At 40.1% G+C, this 27300-nt stretch overlaps 1 protein-coding gene across 1 annotated transcript in view; it reads left to right on the forward strand.

Moving 5' to 3' along the window:
- LYPD6 (LY6/PLAUR domain containing 6) overlaps positions 1-27300 on the forward strand; it is a 142890-nt gene that overhangs the window by 95526 nt on the left and 20064 nt on the right. The window contains exons 2-3 of the mRNA XM_055262096.2: positions 11138-11326; positions 22535-22633. Of these exons, the coding sequence (XP_055118071.1) occupies positions 11209-11326; positions 22535-22633 (217 nt within the window). The 5' untranslated portion in view covers positions 11138-11208. The remainder of the gene's footprint in view (positions 1-11137; positions 11327-22534; positions 22634-27300) is intronic.

The following is a 27300-nucleotide window of genomic DNA, read 5'->3' on the forward strand; positions in this document are numbered from 1 at the left end:
GCAGGGCAGTGCCAAAGACATTGGGCGGGGTGGGAGAATGAACTGATCTCAAAGCCTCAAACAGAATCTTCATGCCAGCCCTCTAAAATGATGACAGAGTGGCCCAAAACACCTTTCATGGGCACTGCCAATGAAACTCAGTTCAAATAGTGCAGAATATCTCCACGGGTGCATGGCAGGCAGCATCTGCTTTATAACTGATTACTAGTACTTCTTGTTTCTGAAGATTTGGAAACATGAATAAAAGAAAGGTAAATGCATCACTCCAAATACAGAAACGACTACCTCTGTATAGTGCCAAGATAACTCTTTTATTGATTAAAGGATATAAGCCGGGCGCGGTGGCTCACGCTTGTAATCCCAGCACTTTGGGAGGCTGAGGCGGGCGGATCACGAGGTCAGGAGATCGAGACCACGGTGAAACCCCGTCTCTACTAAAAAATACAAAAAATTAGCCGGGCGTGGTGGCGGGCGCCTGTAGTCCCAGCTACTCGGAGAGGCTGAGGCAGGAGAATGGCGTGAACCCGGGAGGCGGAACTTGTAGTGAGCCGAGATTGCGCCACTGCACTCCAGCCTGGGTGACAGAGCGAGACTCCATCTCAAAAAAAAAAAAAAAAAAAAAAAAAAGGATATAAAGCATATGCCTAATAAGCTGATGTTAGATTTGGAACCAGGTTATTTTGAATGTAAGAACAGACCTGGCCGCAATTTAGTTCACTTAGAACTATTATATTGTTTCTGAGTACATTTTATACTTCTGCATTTTTGGAATATCTCTAGGGTAAAAATTCCTGGAAAAAATAAAATGAAAAATGGCATTCTGAAACATAAGAAAAGTTTAATAAAAGACACTAAAGGCAAAAATTTCTTCAGACCACCACCCCCTCCCAATAAATAAAAAATGACAAGCTGTAACTGAAATGTACCTAGTGTTCCATTCCTGCCTGGGAGTTCCTTGACTCCTTTCCCTTCTGGCTGTTTGCACTTGAAAATGCCTTCTTGTCCGTTCTCAAGAACCTTTAGATTGATGGAGAAAGCAAACAAGATTACAGCCAACAAGCTGAATAGCTCCTAGAATAAATACACCCTTTAGAATTGTGAATACAGTCATGCACCGCATAATGACATTTTGGTCAACAATGGACTGCATATCCAGCAGTAATCCCATAAGATTATAATGGCTATACTCAATAGCCTAGGTGTATAGTAGGCTATACCATCTAGGCTTGTATAAGTACACTCTATGATGTTCACACAACACCAAAATCACCTAACAGTGTATTTCTCAGAGCGTATCCTTGTTGTTAAATGATGTATGATTGTATATTACTAGACATACACAACAAGACATCATTTGCCTTTCAGGAATTGAAGTATTTTGATGCAATTGAACTTTAAATCAAATTGGGGCAAGACAGCTTTTACCCATAACTCTAGCCTTGCCAAGGGGCTCCAGAAAGAGAAATGAACTTTTTTAAAAAACATTGTTTTTATGCAAATAGGTTCGCAGTTAAGATTGGGTATGTGTGAATAACTTTCTCCGTCTAGGTGTAGAATAAAGTATCAGTGTCTATGAAGTCCAAGAGAGATCATCTCTGGCTAGTTCTCTATTATTGACATTTTTAAAACCACCTTTAACCTTTAGTTGATAAGGCTTAAAGAAATATTAATGTAAAAAGCATATTTGTTTACAAAACTAAACTTAAGCTAGTGGCTGGATCCTTTTGGAGGACTCTTTTGGAGCCAGAGTTCCTGGCAGCAAGGGACAGAATGCCAGCTCAAACTAGCTTGGGCAAAGGGAGATTTATTGGATGGATGTTAAGGCTTCTGTAATAATTAAGGGAAGAGTTAAAAATTGGCCAAAAATGCAAGGGTTGAACACAGTTGGGGCTCTTTTGACTCTCTCTCATCACCGTTTCTCTTAGCCAGCAAGTTTCATTCTCTTCTTCCTCCTCCATGATGGGAGGAACATGGCATACACGTGTTCCTGCGTGTCACACCTTGGGGGCTCCTGTACCAGAGAAGACTGGTTTATTTTTCCATTCTCACTTGAAAAATATTCAGGAAGACTTCTAATTGGCCAGACTTGGTGAAAATGTCCAACACTGACCCAAATAACAGTAGCCAGTAGGCTGGGCCATGTAAGAATGTGAAACTCTTCAATAGTAACACATGATTGGTGTTAGCAGAAGACCCATTCCCATAAGAAGGGGGAAGTATAGAGCAGAATGCATTGCAAATGCCCCCTAGAACTTTGGTTTTATTGTTTCAACCTTATATTTTGATTTGAAAAGTTGTAATGGAGTGGTATTCAATTTTTAGAGAAGAAAATAGGTAACGTTCCTACTTGTCAATAGGTAACATGTCAATAAGGAACACTGCTGTCTTCTGGTATTTGCGGAAATATTCACCAGAGCAACCTTTAGCTTCATTTTGCATGCTTAGGCTAGTGAGGTTATTCAAACTGTGTTGTTGTTGTTGTAGTGGTCATCTGTGGTTTTGCTCTCCCAGCATCTAGTCAGTCCTTCTGCTTCAGCTTGAAACACCTAGGTTTTCCTGTGGGAAACCAATACCTCCCGCACTCTCATACCTTGTGATTTCAATAAAAATGACACTTTTGCTCTTGTTTCAGCTACATGCTAGCGATGCAGCCCTCGGCAAGTGGAATGGCACATTCCTCTGGCCAATTCTTGGTCCAAAGATGGACCTCCCTCCTTTCTTAGAGCTTTTCTTGAAACATTTTGAAAAAAGACTTCTGGAGAATGCCTTTGGAACTGCTGGTGGCTGTAGTTTGGGAGGACCTGATGAGAATAAAAGTAAAAGAGGGGGCAGAGCAAAGTTGAGGGATGAAAATTCCTGAAAACAAGGTGGAAAGTCCAGCCGTGTCTAAACTGGATGGTTAGGTGAGACAGTAAAATGCTTCCCCTTCCTTCCCAGTTGCAGTTTTAGTTACAGCCTATTTGATTGGGATTTCTGTACCTTACAACCAATGTGTTCTTAAAAATGCAGTTATCTTCGTGAGCTGAACTGTAATTTCTAGTTAGCTCTTTAGCTCCACTTCCTTGTGTTTAGGTATCTGTAGCTGCTTTGCAAGTCACCACAGACCTTCGTGGCTAGAAGGCAGTAACAATCATTTTATTTTCTCTCATGATTTCTGTGGGTCAGGAATGTAAGAAGGGCTAAGCTAGGCTTTTCTGGAAGTTTCTATGCTGTTGCAAGGTAACTGTGGCTATGGAATAGAAGGGAGGAGCTGGGATTGGAGCCCCCGGGGGTTGGCTGGGCAGCTCTCCTTTTTGTGAAGTCTCAGTAGCTCCTTGTGGACTACTTGGGCTTCCTCATAGCATGGCAGCCTCAAGGCACTTAGGCTGCTTACATGGTGTCTCAGAGCTTCAGCATAATTATTCCAGAATACCAGGTGTAAGTTGCATCGCGCTGTCTGACTTAGCTTTGGAAATCACATAGCATCATTTATACCACACTCTGGTCAGCTAATTAGTAAAGTTGGCCCAGATTCAAAATGACAAGATGTAGACCTCACATCTCAATGGAGACATGTGAAAGAATTTGCAATTGTATTTATTTATGTACTTATTTATTTATTTATTTATTTGAGATGAAGTCTCACTCTGTCACCCAAGCTGGAGTGCATTGGCATGATCTCGGCTCACTGTAACCTCCACCTCCCGGGTTCAAGCAATTCTCCTGCCTCAGCCTCTGGAGTAGCTGGGATTACAGGTGCCCGCCACCATGCCCAGCTAATTTTTGTATTTTTAGTAGAGATGGGGTTTTACCATGTTGGCCAGACTGGTCTCAAAACTCCTGACCTCAGCTGATCCTCCTGCCTCAGCCTCCCAGAGTGCTGGGATTACAGGCGTGAGCTGCCACACCTAGCCCCCAGACAAGTTTTTAAAGCAGGGCATATCTTGAGCAATTCCCAAATTGCAAGAAAGGTGCCTGTGGTCAGAGTGATATATTTAAGGAGACTTAGCTTTCGAAAGACCTACCTTTAGTTTATACTTTTGGAAACTGTATTAACTTTTTCAGGCAACTAAGGTACCACCATATTAAAAATTAAATCAAGATTGATTGTGATCTTTGAGGCTTCAGAATTCCATTCTGTTCTTGTATTAGGCATTTATTTTAAATTTCCATTTGAATAGCATTGAAATATTTAGATTTGTATTTGTTTGCCACTTTATAATTGCTTATATACTGACTTAGTCCTGAGATTTTGTAATTTAGTACTTGGTTCTTAAGATAGCTTCCAAAGTGCTTAATTTTCATCTAGTGACCAGTTTAAGTGGAAGTATCTCATTTTATAGACCATACATGAAATAGTAATTAGGGTGTAGACTTGTAAAACTTGACCTGGCTTATGGTCCTAGCACTTTGCCTCTGACTGATGTAGAAATCCTCCTTTATATTGTCTAGTACCATCCACAGAGTGAAGGTTCAGAATGCAACTCTTCTCAACTTTCTCCCAAGTGGAGAAAGTCCAATAGATCTTGAACTAATTTTTTTTTTTCTGTTTTGGGATGTAGCAAGTAATCCATTGGAATAAACCCAGCAGTGGAGTGACTCATGCAAAGGTAATTTAGAGCACAAATTAAACCTGTCAGAGCGGTATTAGATTTGCAAAAGCTCATAAATAACAAATGAAAGGTCACAGAGCTGTGAAAATGAGAGTGTACTTCTTCATAAAGAGAACTGTATTCAGGGACAGGATCCGCAGTGCATATTCAAATAGCAGCATCATAAAATGGAAACACAATGTCTTTTCTAAATGTCTAATACAGTACAAAGGCACTGCAGATTCTGTGGAAAAGCATCAAAGTCCCAGGAAAGACTTCATATCATCTGAACATGTCCAGCATCACATTTGTGAGGTTTGTGGATTAAAGCTCCATCAACTACTGAGAATCTGTGAGGAAAAGATACATCCCCTTAGCAGTGCTTGTATTTCAGTAGCTGTTAGGTTAATTGTGAATGCATGCCACTCATCTTTCATTTTTCAGTTCCTAGAAAATACTAATAGAGTGAGTGGTGCTTCATGATTTACTGCAGGAATGTAAACAGTCGGTGATATGAATAAACAGTCCTGCCCATCCTGTTTTTCTCATGGAAAAGAAAGGTGGAAAATACAGCCTTGTCTACTATAAAGTAGACAAGTTCTTTTACTCTGCATTGTATGCATTTTTTTTAGTCCTGTGTTGGTCGTGACTTTTATAAGGCAACAAAATCTATGTTTATAAAAAATAATGTGTGGGCTCTATCAAAATTAAAAACTTCTGTAGATCAAAGCACTCCATCAAGAAAGTAAAAGACAACACAGAATGGGAGAGGATATTCGCAAACATTTATCTGAAAAGGATCTAGAATCCAGAACATAGAACTCTTACAACTCAAAAATAATTAGATAATATTCAGGCAAAATATTGGGCAAAGGATTTGAATAGACATCACTCCAAAGAAGATACACAGATGGCCAATAAGCACATGAAAAGATGTTCAACATCACTGGTTGCTTGAGAAATACCAGTCAAAACCAGTGTGAGATATACTTCACAGCCACTAGGATGGCAATAATTTTTTTAAAAAAGAAAAGTGTTGGTGAGGATGTGGGGAAACTGGAACAGATATATTGCTGATGAGAATATAAAATGGTGCAGCTTCAGTGCAAAACTGGCAGTTCCTCCAAAAGTAAAACATAAGACCACAAGACCCAGCAGTTCCACTCCTGCATATATACCCAAGAAAAACAGAATACATATGTCCACACACAAACATGTACGTGAATGTTAGCAGCAGTATTCACAATAGCCAAAAAGTGAAAATCACCCAATGTCTATCATCTGATAATGGATAAACATAGTATGTTCATACAATAAAAGAAACCCAGATTTCTGTGCCAGGTGCTTTCTTTCTGTTTCCTGATCAGGGGTCCGTCCACACTGGGTTATGGCCCTCCATTCTGGCTGCTGAAGTGTAGGGGAGGGAGGGAATTCCTTGTGGAGTGAAGCCTGATCAATGGTGATCAAGCAGGAAGGAACCAGGTAGATGACTTCTCTCTTTCTCCTTCCACGGGCTACACCAAGGTGCAGGCCTTCCCCTTAATCTTCTACTGTTGTGGCATCATTTGAGGTGGTGAGCAGCATAGTACCCTATGAGCACATTGCCTCCTGTTTTCTAGATTTATTTCCATCTCTCTTTTCCCCCTTCCCCTCATTGTCTTAGGCTTGCATCTTCCAAATAATGTTAGGACACCAAGGAAGGGCACAGTAAGAGATGAGAAGAGAGAACATTCTGTTTCATATTTAATCTATTATTTTAGAAGACATATGACTATTTTGAGGTTATGTTCATTGGTTTTAGGTGAAAAGCTGACTGACTTGTGCATAAAAAGTAAGTCTGTCAAACTCATTCTTTGAAAAATGTTATCAAAAGTTTTTTCTCTATAAAATAATACATGCTCATTAAGATGTTTTGAATATGTAAATGAATATTAAAGCACTCCCTAAATCCTACATTATTTTGGTGTCTATACTTTCAGTCCTTTTTCTAATTACACATAAACCTAGAAAAGACATACCCTTTTTTTTTCCAAAGAAGAAATGATTTCACAAGTAAAATATATTGGGAGAATTAAAATTCAACTACTTTAAGAATTCGGAAATTCAGCATTAAACACAGGAAATTCATGGTTAAAAAATTATTTGAATCCCCCAAATTTGAAAACTTGTGCTAAACAAATCAGCCTAATGAATTCAACTTGCCCTTTCCTATGATGAGTAGAGGTGGATCTCTTGTAATGAATGAAATAGTTGCTTTAATTTCATCCGCGCTGATCCATCCTGTGCACACACAGGACATGGCCTTGGAAGGTGATACAAGGCAATGTGCTCCTGACCTCCATCAGCATCTTTTATACAAGTAAACATTTTTTTTTTTTGATATGGAGATACTGCCATACAGTCAGGAAAGCTGTGGGGGACTTGGTTTCGTTCCTGGCTGCAAAGCAGGAACTTTGATTGTTTTCTCATGAGGCACCCTGCTTGTTATGAGGCATAGCTTCAAGCAGCAATTGTAGCCATTTGGGGTTTTTCGCCATTTGGGTTTTTTAGCTTCTGTGAGCAGAGTGCTGTACCCCAGTCCCTAGTTTTATGCTGTGAGCCTGGTTTTATTTCCCTATCTCACATGAGAACACGTAAGACTATTCGCCACAGAGGCCAAGTTCCTGCTGCCACATCGCTGCTACTGGGCCCATTTCCCAGCAGCCCTATGGCATTTTCCCCACATTGTATATGTACTCTGTGTCTGGTCTGTAAAAATATCCAGCTCCTTTTTGACCTGAACCTTGGTTTTTTGGTATTGTCCTTTAATATATCATTAGCATTAGTGTATAATTTTATCAGAAAGAATGTGGAATCATGATATATTGTGAAGACATCTCCCACCATTTTTTTTTATTATTATTATACTTTAAATTCTGGGATACATGGGTAGAACTTGCAGATTTGTTACATAGGTATACATGTGCCATGGTGGTTTGCTGCACCTATCAGCCCGTTATCTACGTTAGGCACCATGGAGGTACCATGATCACTCTTAGTTCTGCACATAGACATTTGCAAACCAATTAGATGATAAATAAGTGGTATGGTGGAGGGAGGGGGGAAGCATGTTTGACAATTTAAATACACTATTAAAGGCAACAAAACAAAAATGGAAAATGCTGCATAAGATTACATGGAAGAGTAAGTTAAAAATCGAAGTGATGCCACATAGTTTTGTAAGTCGTTACTTTTTTCCAAAAAGTAACCAGAACAAAAGTTCTGCTATGCTTAATCCTCATCAATTTAGACTTTGCCATGAGTTTGCTTTACTATTTACTTTACTATGAATCTAATTTTTCATATTCTTGATACTGTGAATTTTTAACTATCCCTTCAAGACATTTCTCACTCCCATCTGCTCATATTTCTGGTCATAAAAGATATAGTATCCATGAATTCAAATTAAGTCTTTTTCTGTAGCATGGATCTGGATTTTTGTTTTTAGCACATGTGATGATGTTTTTATTACTCATCTCTTATGGCAAAACAAAGGATGAGTTGACGAAGAAAGGGAGTGGAGGGCAGGAGGCCAACCCTGAGGTATTAAAATAGTCTGACATAAATGTTCCCATCCACTCCCACAGGGGCTGTCAGAGCCCTCTCTGTGGCCAGGGTTCCGAGGCAGGGAAAGTGAGGATAATCACGGCAAGTTCCTGTCCTGATGAGCTCATGGTCCTATAACCTGGGAAGGAGTTTACAGAACTCTGTGTCACCGCAGATCAATTATACTCTTTTAAAATGATGAAACATCATCATCACTGGGACATATCATGTGGGAGGAAATGTTACCTAAAAAAACAAAACAACAACAACATAAAACATGCAGTGGGCTGAAATGTGTGCCCCCAAAATTCATATGTTGAAGCCTAACGCCTGGTACCTTGGAATGTGACTATATGTGGAGATTGAGCCTTTAAAAGGAGGTAATTAAGGCTAACCGAGGCCATAGAGCTAAGACCCCAATCCAATCTGACTGGGTTCTTATGAATAGGGGAAGTGACACCAGGACTGTGCATATAGGGCAAAGCCATCAGCAAGCCAAGAGGAGAGGCCTTAGGAGATAGCAGCCTTGCCAACACCTTGATCTTGGACTTCCTAGCTTCCAGAACTGTGAGAAATCTCTGTTGGATAAGCCCCCCAGTCTATGGTATTTTGTTACGGCAGCCTGGGCTAACTCATACACCATGGCTTTACTATCTTAATTTTGTATTTTCCCCTCTGGTCTTTTGTCTGTGTGTTTGTTCACATTTATGTTTATAGTTACACACAAAATGTTCATGCCATTTTGATCTCTGACTCTCAAACTGAGCCCTGCTACATACAGATTGGGAGGAGATGGGGGTGTTGGCCATGGTGCTGCCAGGTATCCACGGGGTGCTGTGCAGACCTGTCCCAGAGGTGCAGCCTCACCTTACCAACCTCACCATGCTGGCAGAGAAAGCCAGATGGATGTGGAAAGAAGCACTGTTGCATTCATTCAAGATGAAGTGATGTTTGTCTCTGCTGCTGACTTGCAAGGGAAAGATACTGGTGGATACTTGTTTTTTCATCATATTGTTCAACCAAGTGTCCAGCCTAGTGCCTGGCAGTCACATTTATTAAGTGATTGAGTGGCCCATTCTCTTCCTGAATGCCAGGTTTGCTTGGGGAATTGTAAACAGAAGATGACGTAGTGAGCATGAAATTAGCAAGGTTGGCATTATCAAGCTGTTACAAGTGATAAGAGAGCTCTACTCTGTTGTCTAACAATTTGCCAATTAAAAAAGAATAATCAGCACATCTGGAAGTAATTTAGCATGTTATGCATTTTATGGTTTCAGCTATTTAAAAAAATATTTTAAAACGTTATAATACTGTTCACTTAATGTGGTCCCATTCTGTAATTTTGAACAATCGCTTGCACCCTATAAACAATTGGGTCTATTTCTGGGCTCCTTAGAGTGTTCTACTTTCTAAGTTCATTTTTACACTTTCTATCATTGTGTTTTGATTAATTTTGCTTTGTAGTATATTCTAGATCTGATGGGGTCGTATTGATTTTCTCTACTGAGTTTCTGTTTCATAATATATTTCCTTGCCTATGTATTTTTACAAAGTAATTATGCTATTTAAAAAATCTTGTTGAACATTTATATTAAACAGATATCAAAACTGTTGGTTTTCAGCTAGCTTAAAATAAAATGAATAACCTTGACTCCTTGCAGAGCCATAGAGATAATGGTACTTTGAAAAGTAGTAGAACATGAGGAATAAGCTTTATAGGAAACCAAGAAGATAGCAAGAGAATAGCACCTATATAAAAATTAAGACAGATCTCTGCATTCCCCGTAAGCAGAGCAATTCAGGCTTATTACAGATTTGTCATTTCCTTAATTTTGAGTGAAAAGGACAATCAGAATAAAGGACACAGTAGATAATAATCACTTAGTGCTATAGCGACAACACGATCTTATCAGTTTTTTGGGGGTTTTTTTGTTTGTTTTTTTGAGACAGAGTTTCACTCTTGTTGCCCAGGCTGGAGCGCAATGGCACAAAGTCAGCTCACTGCAACCTCTGCCTCCCAGGTTTAAGCGATTCTCCTGCCTCACCCTCCCGAGAGTAGTTGAGATTACAGGTGCCTGCCACCACATCCAACTAATTTTTTGTATTTTTAGTAGAGACAGGGTTTCACTATATTGGCCAGGCTGGTCTTGAACTCCCAACCTCAGGCGATCCACCTGCCTCGGCCTCCCAAAGTGCTGGGATTACAGGCATGAGCCACCGCGCCCATCCAATCCGATTTTTAAATACACCTTAAGTCAATCTTAAGAACACAGAATTGCCTAGTGTTTAAATATGCAGACTCCAAAGCCACATTGCCTGGGTTGGAGTCAGATCTGCTACTTACTTGCTGAACCCCAGTTTACCCAAAATGGGTTAATAATTATGCCTACCTCATAGGGTTGCTGGGAGAATAAATGGATATACATAAAGGACTTCAGTAGTACCTGGCCAACAGATATTAGTTACATTAAGGAGATTTTGTGTTACGGAGGCACTTTTTAATTTTGGGGAGGTCAGCTTTCCTGTATTTGTTTGTTTTCCTAAATCTGAAAGTCTGCCCTGTAGGTTTGCATGGACACCGTGGCCCAGTATGGCTGAACTCCCTGTCTGACCTGCACCATTCTCAGGGAAATGCTTCTGGGCTTTCGCTCCTGCCTTCTTTATCATACTCTGGCAAGCCATCCTGGCCTCCTGGCAAAAAGTAGCTGGATTTTGTTAAAATTCAGTCTCTCTTGATACCATCTCTGCTGGATATGAGAGGGGATGGCTCCCAGTGGAGCCTTAGCAATCTGATTAAGACTAGATCTGGGCTGGAATGTTCTCAGTGCTCCAAAATTACTGTTGATAAAGTTTCTCTCCATGTCTACCCACTTCCTTGTGCCCTGTTGCTCTCCATCCCATCTTACCAGCGTGGGAGCTCAGCCAAGCCTCCCGGGCTTCCTCCAGTCCATCACTGAGATGATTCTTTCTTCATTTTTCAGGTGCAAGTTCTCTCCTGTTGCCCTGAGTGCCCGCTCCCAGGCCCTCTGTATGAGTGACGCTTCGGTCTGCCATGGAACCTGGCCCTGCTCTGGCCTGGCTCCTCCTCCTGAGCCTGCTGGCGGATTGTCTGAAAGCTGCTCAGTCCCGAGACTTCACAGTGAAAGACATTATCTACCTCCACCCTTCAAGTAAGACTGTTCTCCTTGCTGCAGAAATATCACTTTATTTCAAATAAGAAGTGGTTCAAAAACTGGCCAGGAAAAGGCATCCTTCAGTATAGTGAAAACCTCTCGTGATTTAATTGGGGTGGTGCGGTAATTTACAAAAGATGTTTTATGCTTTACCCTCACCTTTTCACAAGAAGATTTTTGGTGGTGTTAAGGCAAATTATTGGGCTTGTTTTCTCTGTTCCCTACACGATCACTCTGATTCTGAACACTCTTCCCCGGTACTCATGCCAGTCCTAAGTCAGCTGTTAAAGTGAACCACCATATCCCAGAAGGAGGGTTGTTTGTAAAAGATCAATCCTTTATACGTAAGATAATAGCTGGTCTTCCTCTCTGTGCATCTAATTCTCAATTTCAGCATAATTTCCTCCCACAACTTCCAATGCTCTGTGCCTCCTTTTGGTTTCCTATATTTAAGAATTATCTAGGGAATGCATAATAACATAGATGCCCAGATCCCTGCCCTAGAGTTTCTGATTTGCATGTATCTCAGGCTGTACCTGTGGATTTTTGCTTTCAGCAAGAACTTCAAGTACTTCTGCTGCAGATATTCTAAGGATCACACTTTAGGAAACACAGCAGTTTGACTTCCTCTTTTGGTCTCTATTTTTGTATTTATTGTCTCTTTGTATGAATCCTCTTCTGTATTGCCCCTGTTGAGGTGAGAGCTGGTTGTATTGTGTATATTCTGACCTTCGGCTTTTGCCCCAAGGTGCATTACTCTTTTGAAATGCTCTGCTTAACAAATATAGTTTGAGTGTCCACTGTGTGTCAAGGATTGTGATAGGCTTGAAAGCATAAAGGCAAATCAAACACAGTCCTTGCTTTTGAGGATCACATAGTCTACAAAGTGAAGGCAGCCATGTGGACTCCTTCAATCCACGTGGTTGGAATATTTAATGTCTGCTTGTTCTGGGTTAGCTGAGAGGTGGTATGCAGAATGCCCTGGGGCGTGGAGTCCACCTGACCTAGGGTCAGCAACTAGCTCAGCTGCCTTGTGGCCTTTTGACTTAAAATAAATTCCCTATCATTGTGAAGATTAAATTAAAAATGTGTATGAAGCACTTAGCACTGACTGTGAGACATAGGAAATGCTCAATCAATGTTAGGAGAATTCTTTGTGTTAATTTTGTCTTTTCTAAAGTGGTAAAGTCATATAATACATACTCGGTAGCATTATTTTATGGAGCAGAAATAATATCTGTAAGACACTAGGCCTCTACCACACCAGGCGTTGTTTTTATTATCATTGGCTTAGTAAACTGGGGGTGCTGAGAATGCACTGCTCCAGTGTTGGATAACTCCAATATACTTTTAATAGGCAGCAACTAATTTCTTTAGATTTCTATTGTCTCTGTACCCTCTTATCAGTATAGTCTGGTGCCCACTGGTTAATCGTATGGAAGACTTATCTGGCTGCTTGTTTCTTGGGGCTTTTTATTTTAATAATATGCATGAAGAGAAGGTGCTTTAATATTTGTTCTGTTTTCTAGATTGCATTTTGCTGTTTTCTCCAAACAGGCATGCTACTTTATTACACTTGGTGAATCAAAAACCTAGGTTTCTGTCTCTTACGGTTGATTGTCAGAGTTTTTGGCTTCTGTATGCTTCCTTCTCAACTTCAGTGACAGACTCAGTAGTAACTGGGCTACACGGAGGCTGTAATTGTACACACAGAGTGGGAAGGAGAATTAAGGTGATCGGATTTAACAACATACACACCGCTTCTGCCTCAGTAGTGTGGTGGGTCAGTGCCCTGTGTGTTGGGTCTCTATTTGGAAGTTCAATTTCAGAAGGAGGTCTTAAAGGCTGAGCCTTGCCAACAGAGGGAAATCACTTCTGCTCTTGAAAAGTTGATGAAAAAGTTCTGCTCATATGACCAATGTTAATTAAATAAAGCCATGGCCTAATTAGAAGAAACTCGCCATATGTAAAGAATTAGTAGGGCTTCCACTTCCCCTCACTGGCCTGAGGTGATCTGTAAAAAGGGTTCACTATTCACTTGACCTGGAAAACCAAATCATGCAAATCAGGGTTCAAATCTTCATGTTCACTTTAAGAACACCTGTGAAACTGCCCAGGCCGTCAAGTGTATGCATGTACAAAAAGCCACTAAGTTGTCTGAAAGATGTCACTTTACAAAAATAATGTCTACCATTCTAACATTAAAATGGCGGAGTCGGTAGGCGTGCCCAGACCAAACAGTGAGGCTGAACACAGGATCAGTGGCCTGAAAAGAGTGCTGATTTTTTGCTGCACATGCTTTAAAACGCAGAGAGTCATGCTGTGCTTAAGGGTTTAGATGTAGATTCCCTGGTCGTTGAGCCTATCCAGGTGAACAAGGGATCCAAGATGCACAGCTGAACTTACTTAAAGAGCCATACGATGCACGGCTGAACTTACTTAAAGAGCCATACACGAGCTCCCCCTGTCAAATCGAGGTGACCCTTACTGAAAAGAATCAAATTGTTCCTAAACCAGAAGAGGGGGTTGCAGAGAAGAAAAAGATCTTCCAGAAGAAACTGAAGAAACAAAAACGCATGACATGGGAATAAATGCAGCATAAAACAAATGCAAATAAAAGTAAAAGAAAAAAGAATTGGTGAGGTTTTCTGATACGATTTTGAGATATGGAGAAGGATAGAAGTTGTTTCTAAGTGAGATTATAAGTAGGTGATTCACCAGCAGATCAGGGTCCAAGTTCTCTTTAGAGTCTCCCTCCATAACTTATGATGGGAATACTGTATAAATTCTCGTTAGAGTGAAGTTACTAGGAATGGCTCCTACTTGGAGCCGTTCCAAGTGGAGCCATTATTCTGTCCACTTTGTTGTTGTTGTTGTTTGAGACAGAGTCTTGCTGTGTCGCCCAGGCTGGAGTGCAGTGGTGTGATCTTGGTGCACTGCAAGCTCCGCCTCCCAGGTTCACGCCATTCTCCTGCCTCAGCCTCCGGAGAAGCTGGGACTACAGGCGCCCGCCACCAGGCCTAATTTTTTTTTTTTTTTTTTTTTTTTTTTTTTTTTTTTGTATTTTTAGTAGAGACGGTTTTCACCGTGTCAGCCAGGATGGTCTCCATCTCCTGACCTTGTGATCTGCCTGCCTCGGCCTCCCAAAGTGCTGGGATTACAGGCGTGAGCCACCGTGCCTGGCCTATTCTGTCCACTTTTAAATCAGTATTAACTTCTAATTTCTTTGAACTATTTTAGAAGTTTGTGGTGTGTGTTTTCACACTTTGATTTTTTAAATGGCATGGTTCTATGTCCTTGAGCACTAGACCATATTAAGGTGTAGTCTCTACAAATAAGCAGGTATCTGTTGAACACAGACCGTAAAAAATACATGAGGGAAGTATGGGATTAGTTTGATTTTGAACTATTTATATAGTCACCTCACTTTGTAGATGAAGGCACAAGCAGCGTTCTTTTGTGAGTGAGCCACATTTCATTAACGTTACAATGTGTAACCTGAAGCTCGGAACCTGCTGAAGGAGAAATATGGTGATGCTGGAGATATGAGAAGACACACACATTTTCTGTACCAAACAGAAGCTATTTTCTCCTCATTCCGATGCCCAGAACAGCCATCACTGATAATAACGGGGAGAGAGGCTGGGAAAATTCAGCCTCCCATGACTAATCTTTTTTGCTCCCTGGTTTCCTAATCTTTGAAGTTTCTGAACATTTAAAAGAAAGAAACTTCATGGCTTTCAAATCTGAAGCACTGTCATCAATAACATTCTTTTCTATAATCCTTGTGTCATTAGTTGTTGTTGAGTTTCTCTTTGCTTGTTTTTATGTGAAAAATGAATTTCTTCCCAGCCTATGATTAAAATACCAAATCAAATAAAAACTTCCAAAACAAGAGTTACTATTAAGAGAAATGGAGCTGCTTATTTGGTAGTCAGACATTGTAAGAGATAGCAGAGTTTAATATACTAAGTGGCTGCGACCTATTCTTGGCCTCCATTTCTTTCCTTAGAATAGAAAGAAACCTTTCCTAAGAATATCCAGTTTTCCTCTGGTTGCATATTTTGAATCTTTCCTTAACTCCGTGTGCACCAAAGATCTGTATTCCTGTGGGGGCTTGTTTGTGCCCACGTAGAGAGCCAAATAAGTTTGTTCAGACTATACTATGTAAGCCTTAGAGAGTAAAGGGACTTTCTAGGAAGGTACTAGATAATGTATTTATTTCTGTCAGAAATATGTTCATGTTAAAATTATACTTACAACATTTTGTTGCCAAGTGGACTGAGAAAAAAGATACATTTATTAGATTTCTAGAATTTTTATATTTGCATCCAGTTTTCAGAAACAATGGAAGTCAATTTGGTAAGAATAGAAAAATGTTTGGATGCATTACACATCAGCGTACCTTTCAAAACAAAAGTCTGTTCTCACCACGGTTCTGGTAACTGAAGGCCTTTGTCTAGGCAAAAGTTCCAAGAGATGGAAACAAAGACTAATCTTTTCTGATACCGTACAAATGAATTATGGTCAGTTGAACTATGGCTGACCATGAGAGTTAATGGACAGATTATTTTACAGGAAGTAACTGGGCACTTTGGCGTTTCTTTTTTTCTTTACAATCACCTTCTCTTAAGGGACCAAGGACTTATGCCCTGAAATACAGAGTACTGAGCTTATTAACTCTGTGATCAAGAGCCAAATTAGATTCATTCACAGCTGGGGCCACAACAATTTGAAACTCTGCTTGCTCTACAATGCTTTGAAGTAACAAAGAAGCAAATAGCACATCTCTTAGGAACCTCTTTCCGCCCTTTAAAAAAAAAAAAAACCTCTTTATCAGATGCAGTATCAATTAGCAAGTTACTGGAGATAGTTGTTCATCTGTAGACCTCATTTCTGGCAAAATATCTCAAGAGGGAAGAATTTAACCATTTACCTGGTATTATACCTTAATTATCCACTGAATGCAGTATGTTTGCAGAGATTTGTCATTAATCAGGGTGTGATTATTCACTAATTGGTATTACCTGCCAAGATGTCAATAAAAGTTCCTACAAGCAAATATTAAACTCTAGCCGTTGAGAATGTGCACAGATATGGAGCTGTAGATTCTAAAAGAAAACTCACCGAAAATGAGATAATTTGGTTATCAATGATACGTGCTGATAAACTCAGAGATAAAAGAATTTAAGCAAGCTTCATTTTGCTGCCATAGTATTTTAGTTCCCACTCGTGTTTAAATTTCAATACACTTTGGGTTCATTTTCAGAATCCAGGCCTCTTATGTAAGCAATAAGTGTTTATAGTATGTCACTTGTCTCACAAAAGATCGTTTTGAAAAGTCTGTTGAGTAATTCAAATTTGTGAACACTACGACTTACTAGCGTTAGGGTCTCAATAAGTTTGTTCTTGGAGTAGCTGGATCGTCAGTCTTCATTCAGAATTCTTAATTTATCTCTTTGATGGGAAAGTTTCCAGGAATAACTAATTCAGTATTCCATCCAAAAATTTTACTGGCTGCAGTGACAGATAAAATTGGATGCCCCAGTGAATTAATCATGCAAGCTGAAGTGGTACGGGTAGGTCGCAGCCATAAACCTTGGTGGACATGATGGTCATTTTTTTGAGAAATGCAGTTCTTTGACAAATGCTTTATATCTTTTTTTTTCCAAAATGTCTACTTTGATCATTCCACTTCAAATTTTACAAGCTATTTTAAAGTCCAATCTTTGAAAGTTGTTTATATATTAAGTATTTTAAACTTGATAGGGAAACTATTTTTTAATGTATCCAACCAGGACAATTTCCTAAAATATTTTATATGATTAATTAAAATATCTGCAAGAGTATTGCATGGCTTTGGCGTTTGAGAACCTGTTTTGTTTTTGTTTTTTTTAATTCTTCAGACATGTACAGGAATACCTTAGATTATTGCAGGATGAGTTCCAGACCACCACAACAAAGCAATTATCACAATAAAGCAAGTTATGCAAATTTCTTGGTCTCCTTGTGCGTATAAAAGTTATGTTTATATTATACCATAGTCTGTTAAGTGTGGAATAGCATTATGTCTAAAAAACAATGTGCATATCTTTTTTTTTTTTTTTTTTTTTGAGGCAGGGCTTGGCTCTGTGGCCCAGGCTGGAGTGCAGTGGTGCAATCTCGGTTTACTGCAGCCACCGCCACCTGGGCTCAAGCGATCCTCCCACCTCAGCCTCCTGAGTAGCTAGCTGGGACCGCAGGTGTGCGCCACCATGCCTGGCTAATTTTTGTATTTTTAGTAGAGACAGGATTTCTTCATGTTGCTAAGGCTGGTCTCGAACTTGTGAGCTCAGGCTATCCACCTGACTCGGCCTCCCAAAGTGCTGAGATGATATCGTTGGCCACCATGTTCCACCAACAATGTATGTATCTTAATTTAAAAAGACTTTGTTGCTAAAAATGCTAAGAGAATCTGAGCCTTTAGTGAGTTAGAATCTTTTTTCTGGTGGAGGGTTTTGCCTTGATATTGGTGGCTGTTGAATGATCAGGGTGATGGTTGCTGAAGGCTGGGGTAGCTGTGGCAATTTTTAAAAATAAGACAACAATGAAGTTTACCATATCAGCTGATTCTGCCCTTCACAAAAGATTTCTCAGTAGCATGTGACGCTGTTTGGCGGCATTCTACTCACAGCAGCACTTCTTTCAAAATTGGAATTAATCTTCTCAAAACCCTGCCACTGCTTTATCAACAGTTCTATGATGTTCTAAATCCTTTTTTGTCATTTCAACAGTGTTCACAGCATCTTCACTAGGAGTAGATTCCATCTCAAGAAACTGCTTTTTTTTGCTCGTTCATAAGAAGCCAACTCCTCATTCATTTAACTTCTATCATGAGATGACAGCAGTTCAGTCATCTTTTCAGGCTCCGCTTCTAATTCTAGTTCTCTTGCTGTGTCCACCACATCTGCAGTTACTTTCTCTGCTGAAATCAAAGTCATCCGTGATGGTTGGAATCACATATTTCCAAACTGCTGTTAATGTGGACATTTTGACCACCTGTGAATCACAAATGTTCTTAATGGCACCTAGATGATTAATCCTTTCTAGAAGGGTTTTTAATTTACTGTGCTCAGATTCATCAGCGGAATCAAGATCTATGGCAGCTATAGGCTTACAAATATATTTCTTAAATAATAAAACTTGAAACTCAAAATGGCTTCTTGATCCATCGACTACAGAAGGGATATTGGGTTCACAGGCATGAAAACAACATTAATTTCCTTGTAGATGTCTGTCAGAGCTCGAATGGCCAGGTGTATTGCCAATGAGCAGTAGTATTTTGAAAGAAATATTTTTTTTTCTGAGCAGTAGATCTCAACAGGGGGCTTACGATATTCAGTAGACAATTCTGTAAATAAATGTGCTGTCATCCAGGCTTTGTTGTTCCATTTATAGAGCACAGAGTAGATTTAACTTAATTTTTAAAGTCTTAAGGATTTTAAGAATGATAAATTAGCATTGGTTTCAATTTAAAAGTCACCAGCTGTATTAGCACCTCACAAAAGAATCAGCCTGTCCTTTGAAGCCAGGCATTGACTTTTCTCTCTAGCTATGAAAGTCCTAGATGTCATCTTCTTCCAATATAAGGCTGTTTTGTCTACACTGAAAATCTGTTTAGTGTCATGATCTTCAGTGATCTTAACTAGATTTTCTGGATAACTTGCTGCAACTTCTTCATTAGCACTTTCCATTTTACCTTATGATTTCATGTTATGGAAATTGATTTTTTCCTTAAACCTTATGAACCATTCTCTGCTAGCTGCAGACGTTTCTTCTGCAGCTTCTTCATGTCTCTCAGCCTTTATGGAACTAATGAGAGTTAGGACCTTGACTTGGATTCGGCTTTGGTTTAAGAGAATGCTGTGGCTGGTTTGATCTTCTATCCAGACCACTCAAACTTTCTCTGTATCAGCAAAAAGGCTGTTCTACATTCTTAACATTCGTGTATTCATTAAAGTAGCACTTTTAACTTCCTTCAAGACCCTTTCCTTTGTATTTATAACTTGGCTAACTGGCACAAGAGGCCTAGCTTTCAGCCTGTCTCAGCTTTCAACATGCCTTCCTCACCAGTCTGAGTCATTTCTAGGTTTTGATTTAAAGTGAAAATTGTGTTACTCTTCCTTTCACCTGAACACTTAGAGGCATTTGTAGGGATACTAGTTGGCCTAATTTCAGTATTGTTGTATCTCAGGAAATATGGAGGTCTGGGGCAGGGAAAGGGAGAGAGAGAGAGATGGAAGAATAGCAGGTTGATGGAGCAGTCAAAACATACACATTTATTCAGTTCACCATTTTATGTGAGTGCAGTTTGTGGTGCCCCCAATTATAAAAGTATTTCAGAGATTACTGATCACAAGTCACCATACAGATACAGAAGTGATGAAAAAGTTTGACATATTGCAAGCATTCCCAAAATGTGACACAGACATGAAGTGAGCACGTGCAATTGGAAAATGACACCAATAGACTTGCTCAGTGCAGGGTTGCCAAAAAACTTCAATTTGTAAAAATACAGTATCTGCAAAGTATGCTAAAATGGATTGTGATACAACAAGGTATACCTGCCCTTACCTAAATAGAACCTTTCAATTCAAATGTAACCCATTTTTCTATAGGTGGGTAATGTGAAGGTATAAAAAGTATTTGTTTATAGTTTACAAAATACTTCTCTTTATCACAATTATATGACATTTTCCCCCATTAAAATTTCCTCATGAAAATGGAGTGGTTGGATGGCTGTGTCTAAGCTGCTTTCCATCATTTTGTAAAATGATCTATGCACTTTTTCTATCATTCTGTTTATGAATTTGAGTTACTATGTGAGAGACTTAGAGCACGCAAATGGGCCCATAAAAAGTTCCGATTACTTGTCTTTTTTAGACTGTTTATGACTTTTGATCATGATACATTATTCGATACTGTCATAGTCAGGTCTGTGAAGTAATGCAAGCATGTACATGGATGGGCAGCTATTCTCAGCAAGGTGAAAATCAAAGTGATATCTGGTCCATCATTCTAGCCTTAAGCTGCTGCCTTCTCCTTCATTTATTTTTGATAACATATCTAATTGGTTCCATGTGGGCAGAGCAATTTACCCTGAGATGATTATTTCCACCAGTGGGATATGCAGGCTCAGCCATCTGCGAGGGAGAACAGTTGGCTCCTGCAGATGAAGTGTTTGAGTGTTTGCAGCTTTCAAATAGGCCAGGTAATTTTACAAATTAAACAACACAAGTTTTGTTTATGAAAGGCAAAACTCTAAGTAGTGAAGCAAGCAAATGATTAGAGCTAAGAAGCAATTAAAGGCACATCAGTGGTAAGGACAAAGAACTGCTGGGCCTGACATTCCTCGGTGATCCTCATCTTTTTGTGGAGAGAAGGCCTTGGGTGCCCCCGACAATCTCCAGACTCAAATCTCCTGTGACCCCTCCTCACCTGAGCTTATAGGTGAAGAATAGAAGCACTTGGAGGACAGTTCCTTCTGAAGGCAGGAAGAGGCAACTCACCAGTGGGAGCAGTAGGAAGAGATAAGTGGGGCTTCCTGGAATGGCCTAGTCCTCAGGCTAGAACTGGTAGCCTCTGGTGCCTCACTCATCCCCCACGTCCCCTCAGCATCTAGCTTCTATGGACATGGGTCCGACAGGCACCTGAAGAGGATCACCTCTGCATGGGCAGCATATATTTTAGCAATGAAGACTCTTCTCTTAGCTAAGGCTTACCATCTCCAGGGATTCATAATGACATCAGGTCTGAACAGATAAAAATTTTACAGTGTACCAGAGAAATTGCCACTTTTGTAGATTGAAATGGTCAAACATCAGGAAATTTTGTGATGATTCAACCCAATATTTTTATTTGCATGTTGACATCTGTGTATAAGTTGACATGAGTAAGTTATTAGAAATCCAGATAATGCCTTTTTAATTAAAAACATAATTTTAAAGTCATATGCAATTTCAGGACATAGTACATGATGCTAAGTGTGGTAGTTCATGCCTATAATCCCAGCAGTTTGGGAGGCCGAGGCTGGAAAATCCCTTGAGGCCAGGAGTTCGAGAAATAATACAGTGAGATCCCATGTACCCATTATCCAGTTTGTCCCAGTGGTGACATTTTGAAAAACTATAGCATAGGCTGGGTGTGGTGGCTCATACCTGTAATCCCAGCACTTCGGGAGGCCAAGGCTGGTGGATCATCTGAGGTCAGGAGTTCAAGACCAGCCTGGCCAACATGGTAAAACTCCATCTCTACTAAAAATACAAAGTTAGCCGGGTATGGTGGCACATGCCTGTAATCCCAGCTACTTGGGAGGCTGAGGTAGGAGAATCACTTGAAACCGGGAGATGGAGGTTGCCGTGAGCTGAGATTGTGCCACTGCACTCCAGCCTGGGCAACGAGAGTGAAACTCAGAAAAAAAGAAAAGAAAGAAAGAAAAGAAAGACTATAACATAATACCACAACCAGTATATTAATATCAATACAATCAGTCTACCAATGTCATTCTGATTTCCCTAATTTTACTCTGTGTGTGTACATTTAGTTCTACCTAATTTTATCGTGTGTAGAGTTTGTGTATCCTGCACCACAGTCGAGGCACTGAAGAGTTTCAGTAACACAAGGGTTCCTCCTACTGGCCTCAAACCCACCTCTCTCCCCACCTCTCCACCCCTACCCCCACCTCTGCCATCCCTAACCCCTGACAACCACTAATCATTTTAAAAATGTCATGTAAATGGAACCATGCAATATATAACCTTTTGGGATGGGCTTTATTCACTCCAAATAATTTCCTGGAAACTCACCCAAGTTGTTGAAAGTGGTAATAGTTCATTCCTTTCTATTGCTGACTAATGTTCCAGAGTATGGATGTCCAACAGTTTAACCACTCACTGAAGGACATCGAGGATATTTCCAGTTTTTGGGCTATTACAAATAAAGTTGCCATTGACATTTGTGTACGGATTTTTGCATGAATAGAAATGTTCATTTCTCAGGGATAGATTCCCAAGAGTAAAGTTGCTGGGTCATATGGTAGTTGAAGGTTTAAGAAACTGCTGAGTTGTCTTGAGAATCCTTTCTTTAAAATAATGAAAATGTCTTAACTTCACAGGATTCTGTGCCTTGTCTAAAAATTAATCTTTTCTCTTAATCCTTTTTTTTTAGCCACACCATATCCTGGTGGATTTAAATGTTTCACCTGTGAAAAGGCAGCAGACAATTATGAGTGCAACCGATGGGCTCCAGACATCTACTGCCCTCGAGGTAAACTCTCAGTAGACTGTTTGGGGTCCCCTGGGCTGTCCATGAGTGAACAGCCCTTTTGACTTTGGTGATGTATAAAGAGAGGCATGCTTGCAATCTCAGCTGCTCCTCTTGTCTGAGGCTATTAGGTCTTTTGTACCACACCAGTAACTTATCAGAGATTCTCGGAGACATAAACTGAGCCATAGGATTGTTCCCTTTCTTACGAAGTATTTTTGGCACTCCACAGGAGGTGACACCTTCGCCTGTACCCCCAGGCCCAGTCAAACATAGGACAAGAGAACAGCCAGTCTGTCTGCCACTCTTTGAGGCATTAGTCAGTGCATAGTAACCTCTTTTATGTAATGTCTGAATTGATGTTCATATAAAGATTCCATTGATTACATATCTTGCCAGAGACTTTCATGCAGTCTCTAGAATTTAGAATTCTGAATGTCATCATTGCACAAATAAAATCCCTGAGATTTTTTAACTATTAAGTTTTTTTTGAAGGGTGAGATGAACGCTGAACTGAAGCATGGAATTTTGACCCAAAGGCCCATTTCAAAATAAATACCTGTTATATTCATGTCTCTTTTATCCTATCAAAAAAAAATAGATGGTTATATTTGGCTACAGAGTCACTGTTAACTGTCTATTTTACTTTGGAGGAAAGTCTATTTATTTGGTGGGGGCAGAGATAATGAGGACAGGGAATTTTATTGACAAATGTTCGAGTGAGTAGTTAGACGGGTTTCACTGCTGATCTAATTCAATTGTTAAAATGGCTTGGACACAACACCACCAAATCCATTATTTTTCAACGTAACACAAGTATTATATAAGAGTTCTCATACTTAACCCAGTGAATGGTATTCTGCCTCTCATGGAGGATTAGAAATTGGGAGAGCATGGAAACCAAAATGAAAGGAAACCTGTCAACTATCCAAGCTAGTACTCTAACCCAGGAGCCTCCACTCCACCTAGTGTGTGCTGTAGAAACAACTGTGGAATTTTTCAAAGAAATCACTGAAAGCTTTGCCCTGCCTAGACCAGTGGTTTTCAAGCTTCAGCAGCAGCATCATTGTCCAGAGAGCTTATTAAAACATAGATTTCTGCTCCCACCCACTTCTTCACCCACATTTCTGATTCAGTGGGTCTGAGGGCCTGAGAACTTGCATTTCTAAAGGGTTGGCAGGTGATGAGTTAAGAATCACAGCTCTACACAAATTGAACCAGCATTTCCGAGATTAGGGCCCTGCATTGGTACTTTAAATATTGCAGTTGATTCTAATGAAAAGTCAGGGGCAAGAACCACAGGGAGCTCCTCTACACAAGAAAGAGAAATGTAGTGTTGTTATTTCTAGACTCTTCTTGTTGACTTTTAGGTAGAGATGATAATGGGATCTATAGGGCAGAGAAAAACATGGAAGCACTGAAGATTGTCTTAACTGAAAACTAGATATCCGGCCGTCTGAGTAATCAAAAATAAGCTTTATTGCCGTCTGTAGTCACTGCTCATTTCCAAATGGGCCAGTATTTTCTAACATTACCACTGTGGAATGAACTTCGCTAATGGATCTGGTTAAACCACTGCTTCTCAAACTTGGCTGTCTATTGAAATTACCTGGTAAACTTTCGAAAACACTAACACCTAGATTTATTCCCAGCGATTCATATTAAATGGTCCAGCTAGGCATAAGGATTTTTAAAAGCCCTCCAGATGGTTCTAATATCAACCAAATTTGAGAACCATCACGAACAGTGACTTCAGGCAAAACCAAGATGATTTGCTTTGTATATCTAGTCATCTTTGGGCTGGTTCCTGTGGTGATAAAGCTGGCTGATACGCTTTTGAAGCTGTTGCCCCATTGGTCAGAGCTAGTGTATAGGAAGCGTGTTTTAGTCCACTTGTGATGCTGTCATAAAATACCTCACACTGGGTAATATATAAACAATAGAAGTTTATTTCTCGCAGTTCTTGAGGCTGGGAAGTCCCAGATCAAGGTGCCAGCAGGTTCTAGAAGGGCATAGACTCTCTGCTTTCTAGGTGACACCTTGCTGCTGCATCCTCTGGAGGGGAGGCACACTGTGCCCTCACGTGGCAGAAGACAAAAGGGGGGGAAGGGAACAGACCCACTCCCTCAAACCGTTTTATAAGGGTCCTAATCCCATTCATGAGGGCTCCACACTCATGACTTAATCACCCCACCTCTTAATATCCTCACATTGGTGATTAAGTTGCATATGAACTTTGGGGACACATTCGGACCATAGCAAAATGTGACTGTGCTTCTCCTGGTACTGACTGAGCTTTGAGGTAACCTTCGTGGAGATAATGCAGAGGAAAAAGGAATGTGAACTGGCATTCTCTGTAGGCTCTGGACCACATTTGATGGTATACAAGTACATCCCTGTCAGAAAGAAAAAGCAAGGGACCAGAAACACTGCTTGAATGCCTCTCAGAGAAAAGAGGAAGTTCCATCTTGATGCTTTCTTTTGAGGTCATAATCTATCATTTCAAAGTCCAGTTACCTAAAGGTATTGCAGAGTGGTCTCTACACAATTTATCCTTTTCTCTTTTTTCCCCTCTACTTTTATCTTTTTGTCCTTCAATTTAAAGGGATAAATAGAAAGTCATACACTGAGGTTCAGAACACAAAACAACCATGCTGTGCCCCTTGGGGAATTACAAAGTGAAAGATAGGAATCTGGTTTCTTCTTTCAGGGAGCAGGCAGTTTAGTTGGGCCGATAGGATCTGAACATATCAGATGTCAAAATTAGCAGGACAAAGGTAAGTGCCAAGTGGAACCTGGCATTAAGCACTGTGGGAGTTTACAGGAAGAAGAGCTATTGGGGACTGAGGTAGCCAGCGAAAGCATCACGTGCTGAGAAGATTGCAGTAGCTCTACGACTTGGAACTGGAGGTCCAGCATCGAAGAGAACACGTCTTCCAGGAACTCACCCAGAGCAAAGGCATAGAGACAAGGCTCCCCAGGTGTGCTCAGTGGATGGGGAGAGAGCTGACCTGGGAGTAGCAACTAGTTTGTATGAGAGAATTAGGGACCCAAAATAGTGGAGCCAGGTGATTTTTGTGGGGCCTTGAGCATCAGGTAAGGAGTGAGAACTTAAAGCTGTAACTTGAGAAGGGGTGAGGCCACACTCAGCTTCCTGTTTGGCCAGCCCTATTTCCCATGAGTCTTCTGCTCTTTCCTCCAGGTTTTCTTCAGATTTTTCTAACAATGAAAATAATGCCATTTCATTAATAAATTAAAATAGAAAATGTATTTCACTACTAGCTAACTCTAGATTTTTCTGTTTGTTAGTAGTCTGAAGCAGCTCTAGGACTACCATGGGCTTAGGAAGGGCAACTGAGACACTGCTATGGAAATTCTAAGACATTCCTGGGTTTTTTTGGTTTGCTTTGTGACATAGTTAACTAGGTTTAAATTGTCACCTGATGTGAGAATAATTTGTTGAAAGTGAAACAAATCACCTCATCTAAGTATTCAATCTTATATACGCAGAATAAGTGCACACCCCAAATTGCTTAGGGGATTGACTGAATGTCAAGAATTTTCTAAACCTAACCTCAGTCACATGCATGTGCATAGAGACATAGTGTATCTTAGCGACTGACATTCAGGGATTCAGACTTGTTTTGAGTTATCGTTTGGCCAAGTAAGTGTCAGGAAAGCTTTCTCCTGACTAGAATCACTCTTTTGGCAGTGGCGGCATCAGCTGGACACACCTCTAGCCTAACTCAGGTTCCCTGTCTCTCTTCTTTTCAGAAGGTGTGTGATAGAAGGGCGTTCTCCTCCATTACATTATTTGTGCCTCTGGTGCTTCCAGATTCATAGTACCGTACTCCCTTCCTAGAAATGGGAGCTTAAGATGCTCTCCAAAACCAACTCTGGTTGCTTTACTTGCTTGGCCTCCATTTCATCTTTGGTCTCTGAGCACTTCCTTTGCAATAACTTTAATTTCATCAGCTACTCATTATAAATCTGTTCAATTTTCTTGATTTTGTGAACCAGAATGGAAAAGGATCTTGAAATCACATTATGTGAGGAGCCAGTTGAAGGAACTGATGATCTAAAACAAGAGTTGAATGTCATGTGCTTGGATCTACGTTTGCCCATGACTTTTCTCTGTGCTGCAAGATGAAAAGATCCTAGAGAGAGCGACTGTAAAAATGGTTATTAAAAGTCTGTGGAATTAAATGTGAAGTCAAAGACATTACAGTTTTTAAAAAGGCCTGTTTTGTGGAGGATAGCTAAGCCAAAGACATTATGTTCCTTCTTAATTATGAAGTACAGATGCCTCCCTCTAAGGCAAAATCTCCGTTTGAAAATATTGCTGATATATAATCAGAAAAAGAAAATTCTTGAGTTAGAGGACACATATTCTTTTGGCTCCAGCTTCTATGCTGTTCACTGTTTTTTTGTAAAATTAAAGAAAAAGCTGGACATATCCCTTGATGGCTTTTTCCAGATCGGTTGCCTAATGGTTCTTGCTACAAGCAGGAAATGTAAATTTGATCCTCAGCTCAACTGAAGACAAGACCATAGTTACAAATTTTCAGGAATGATTTCTTTATTGTTGACTTTTTTTCAGACATAGCCCAGGCTGAAACAGACAACCTTTGTGTTTGACTTAATCTAAGGGTGGAATTTTCTTCCTTTTA

This window comes from Symphalangus syndactylus, chromosome 22 (genome assembly GCF_028878055.3).
Source record: "Symphalangus syndactylus isolate Jambi chromosome 22, NHGRI_mSymSyn1-v2.1_pri, whole genome shotgun sequence".
Lineage (NCBI taxonomy): Eukaryota > Metazoa > Chordata > Mammalia > Primates > Hylobatidae > Symphalangus > Symphalangus syndactylus.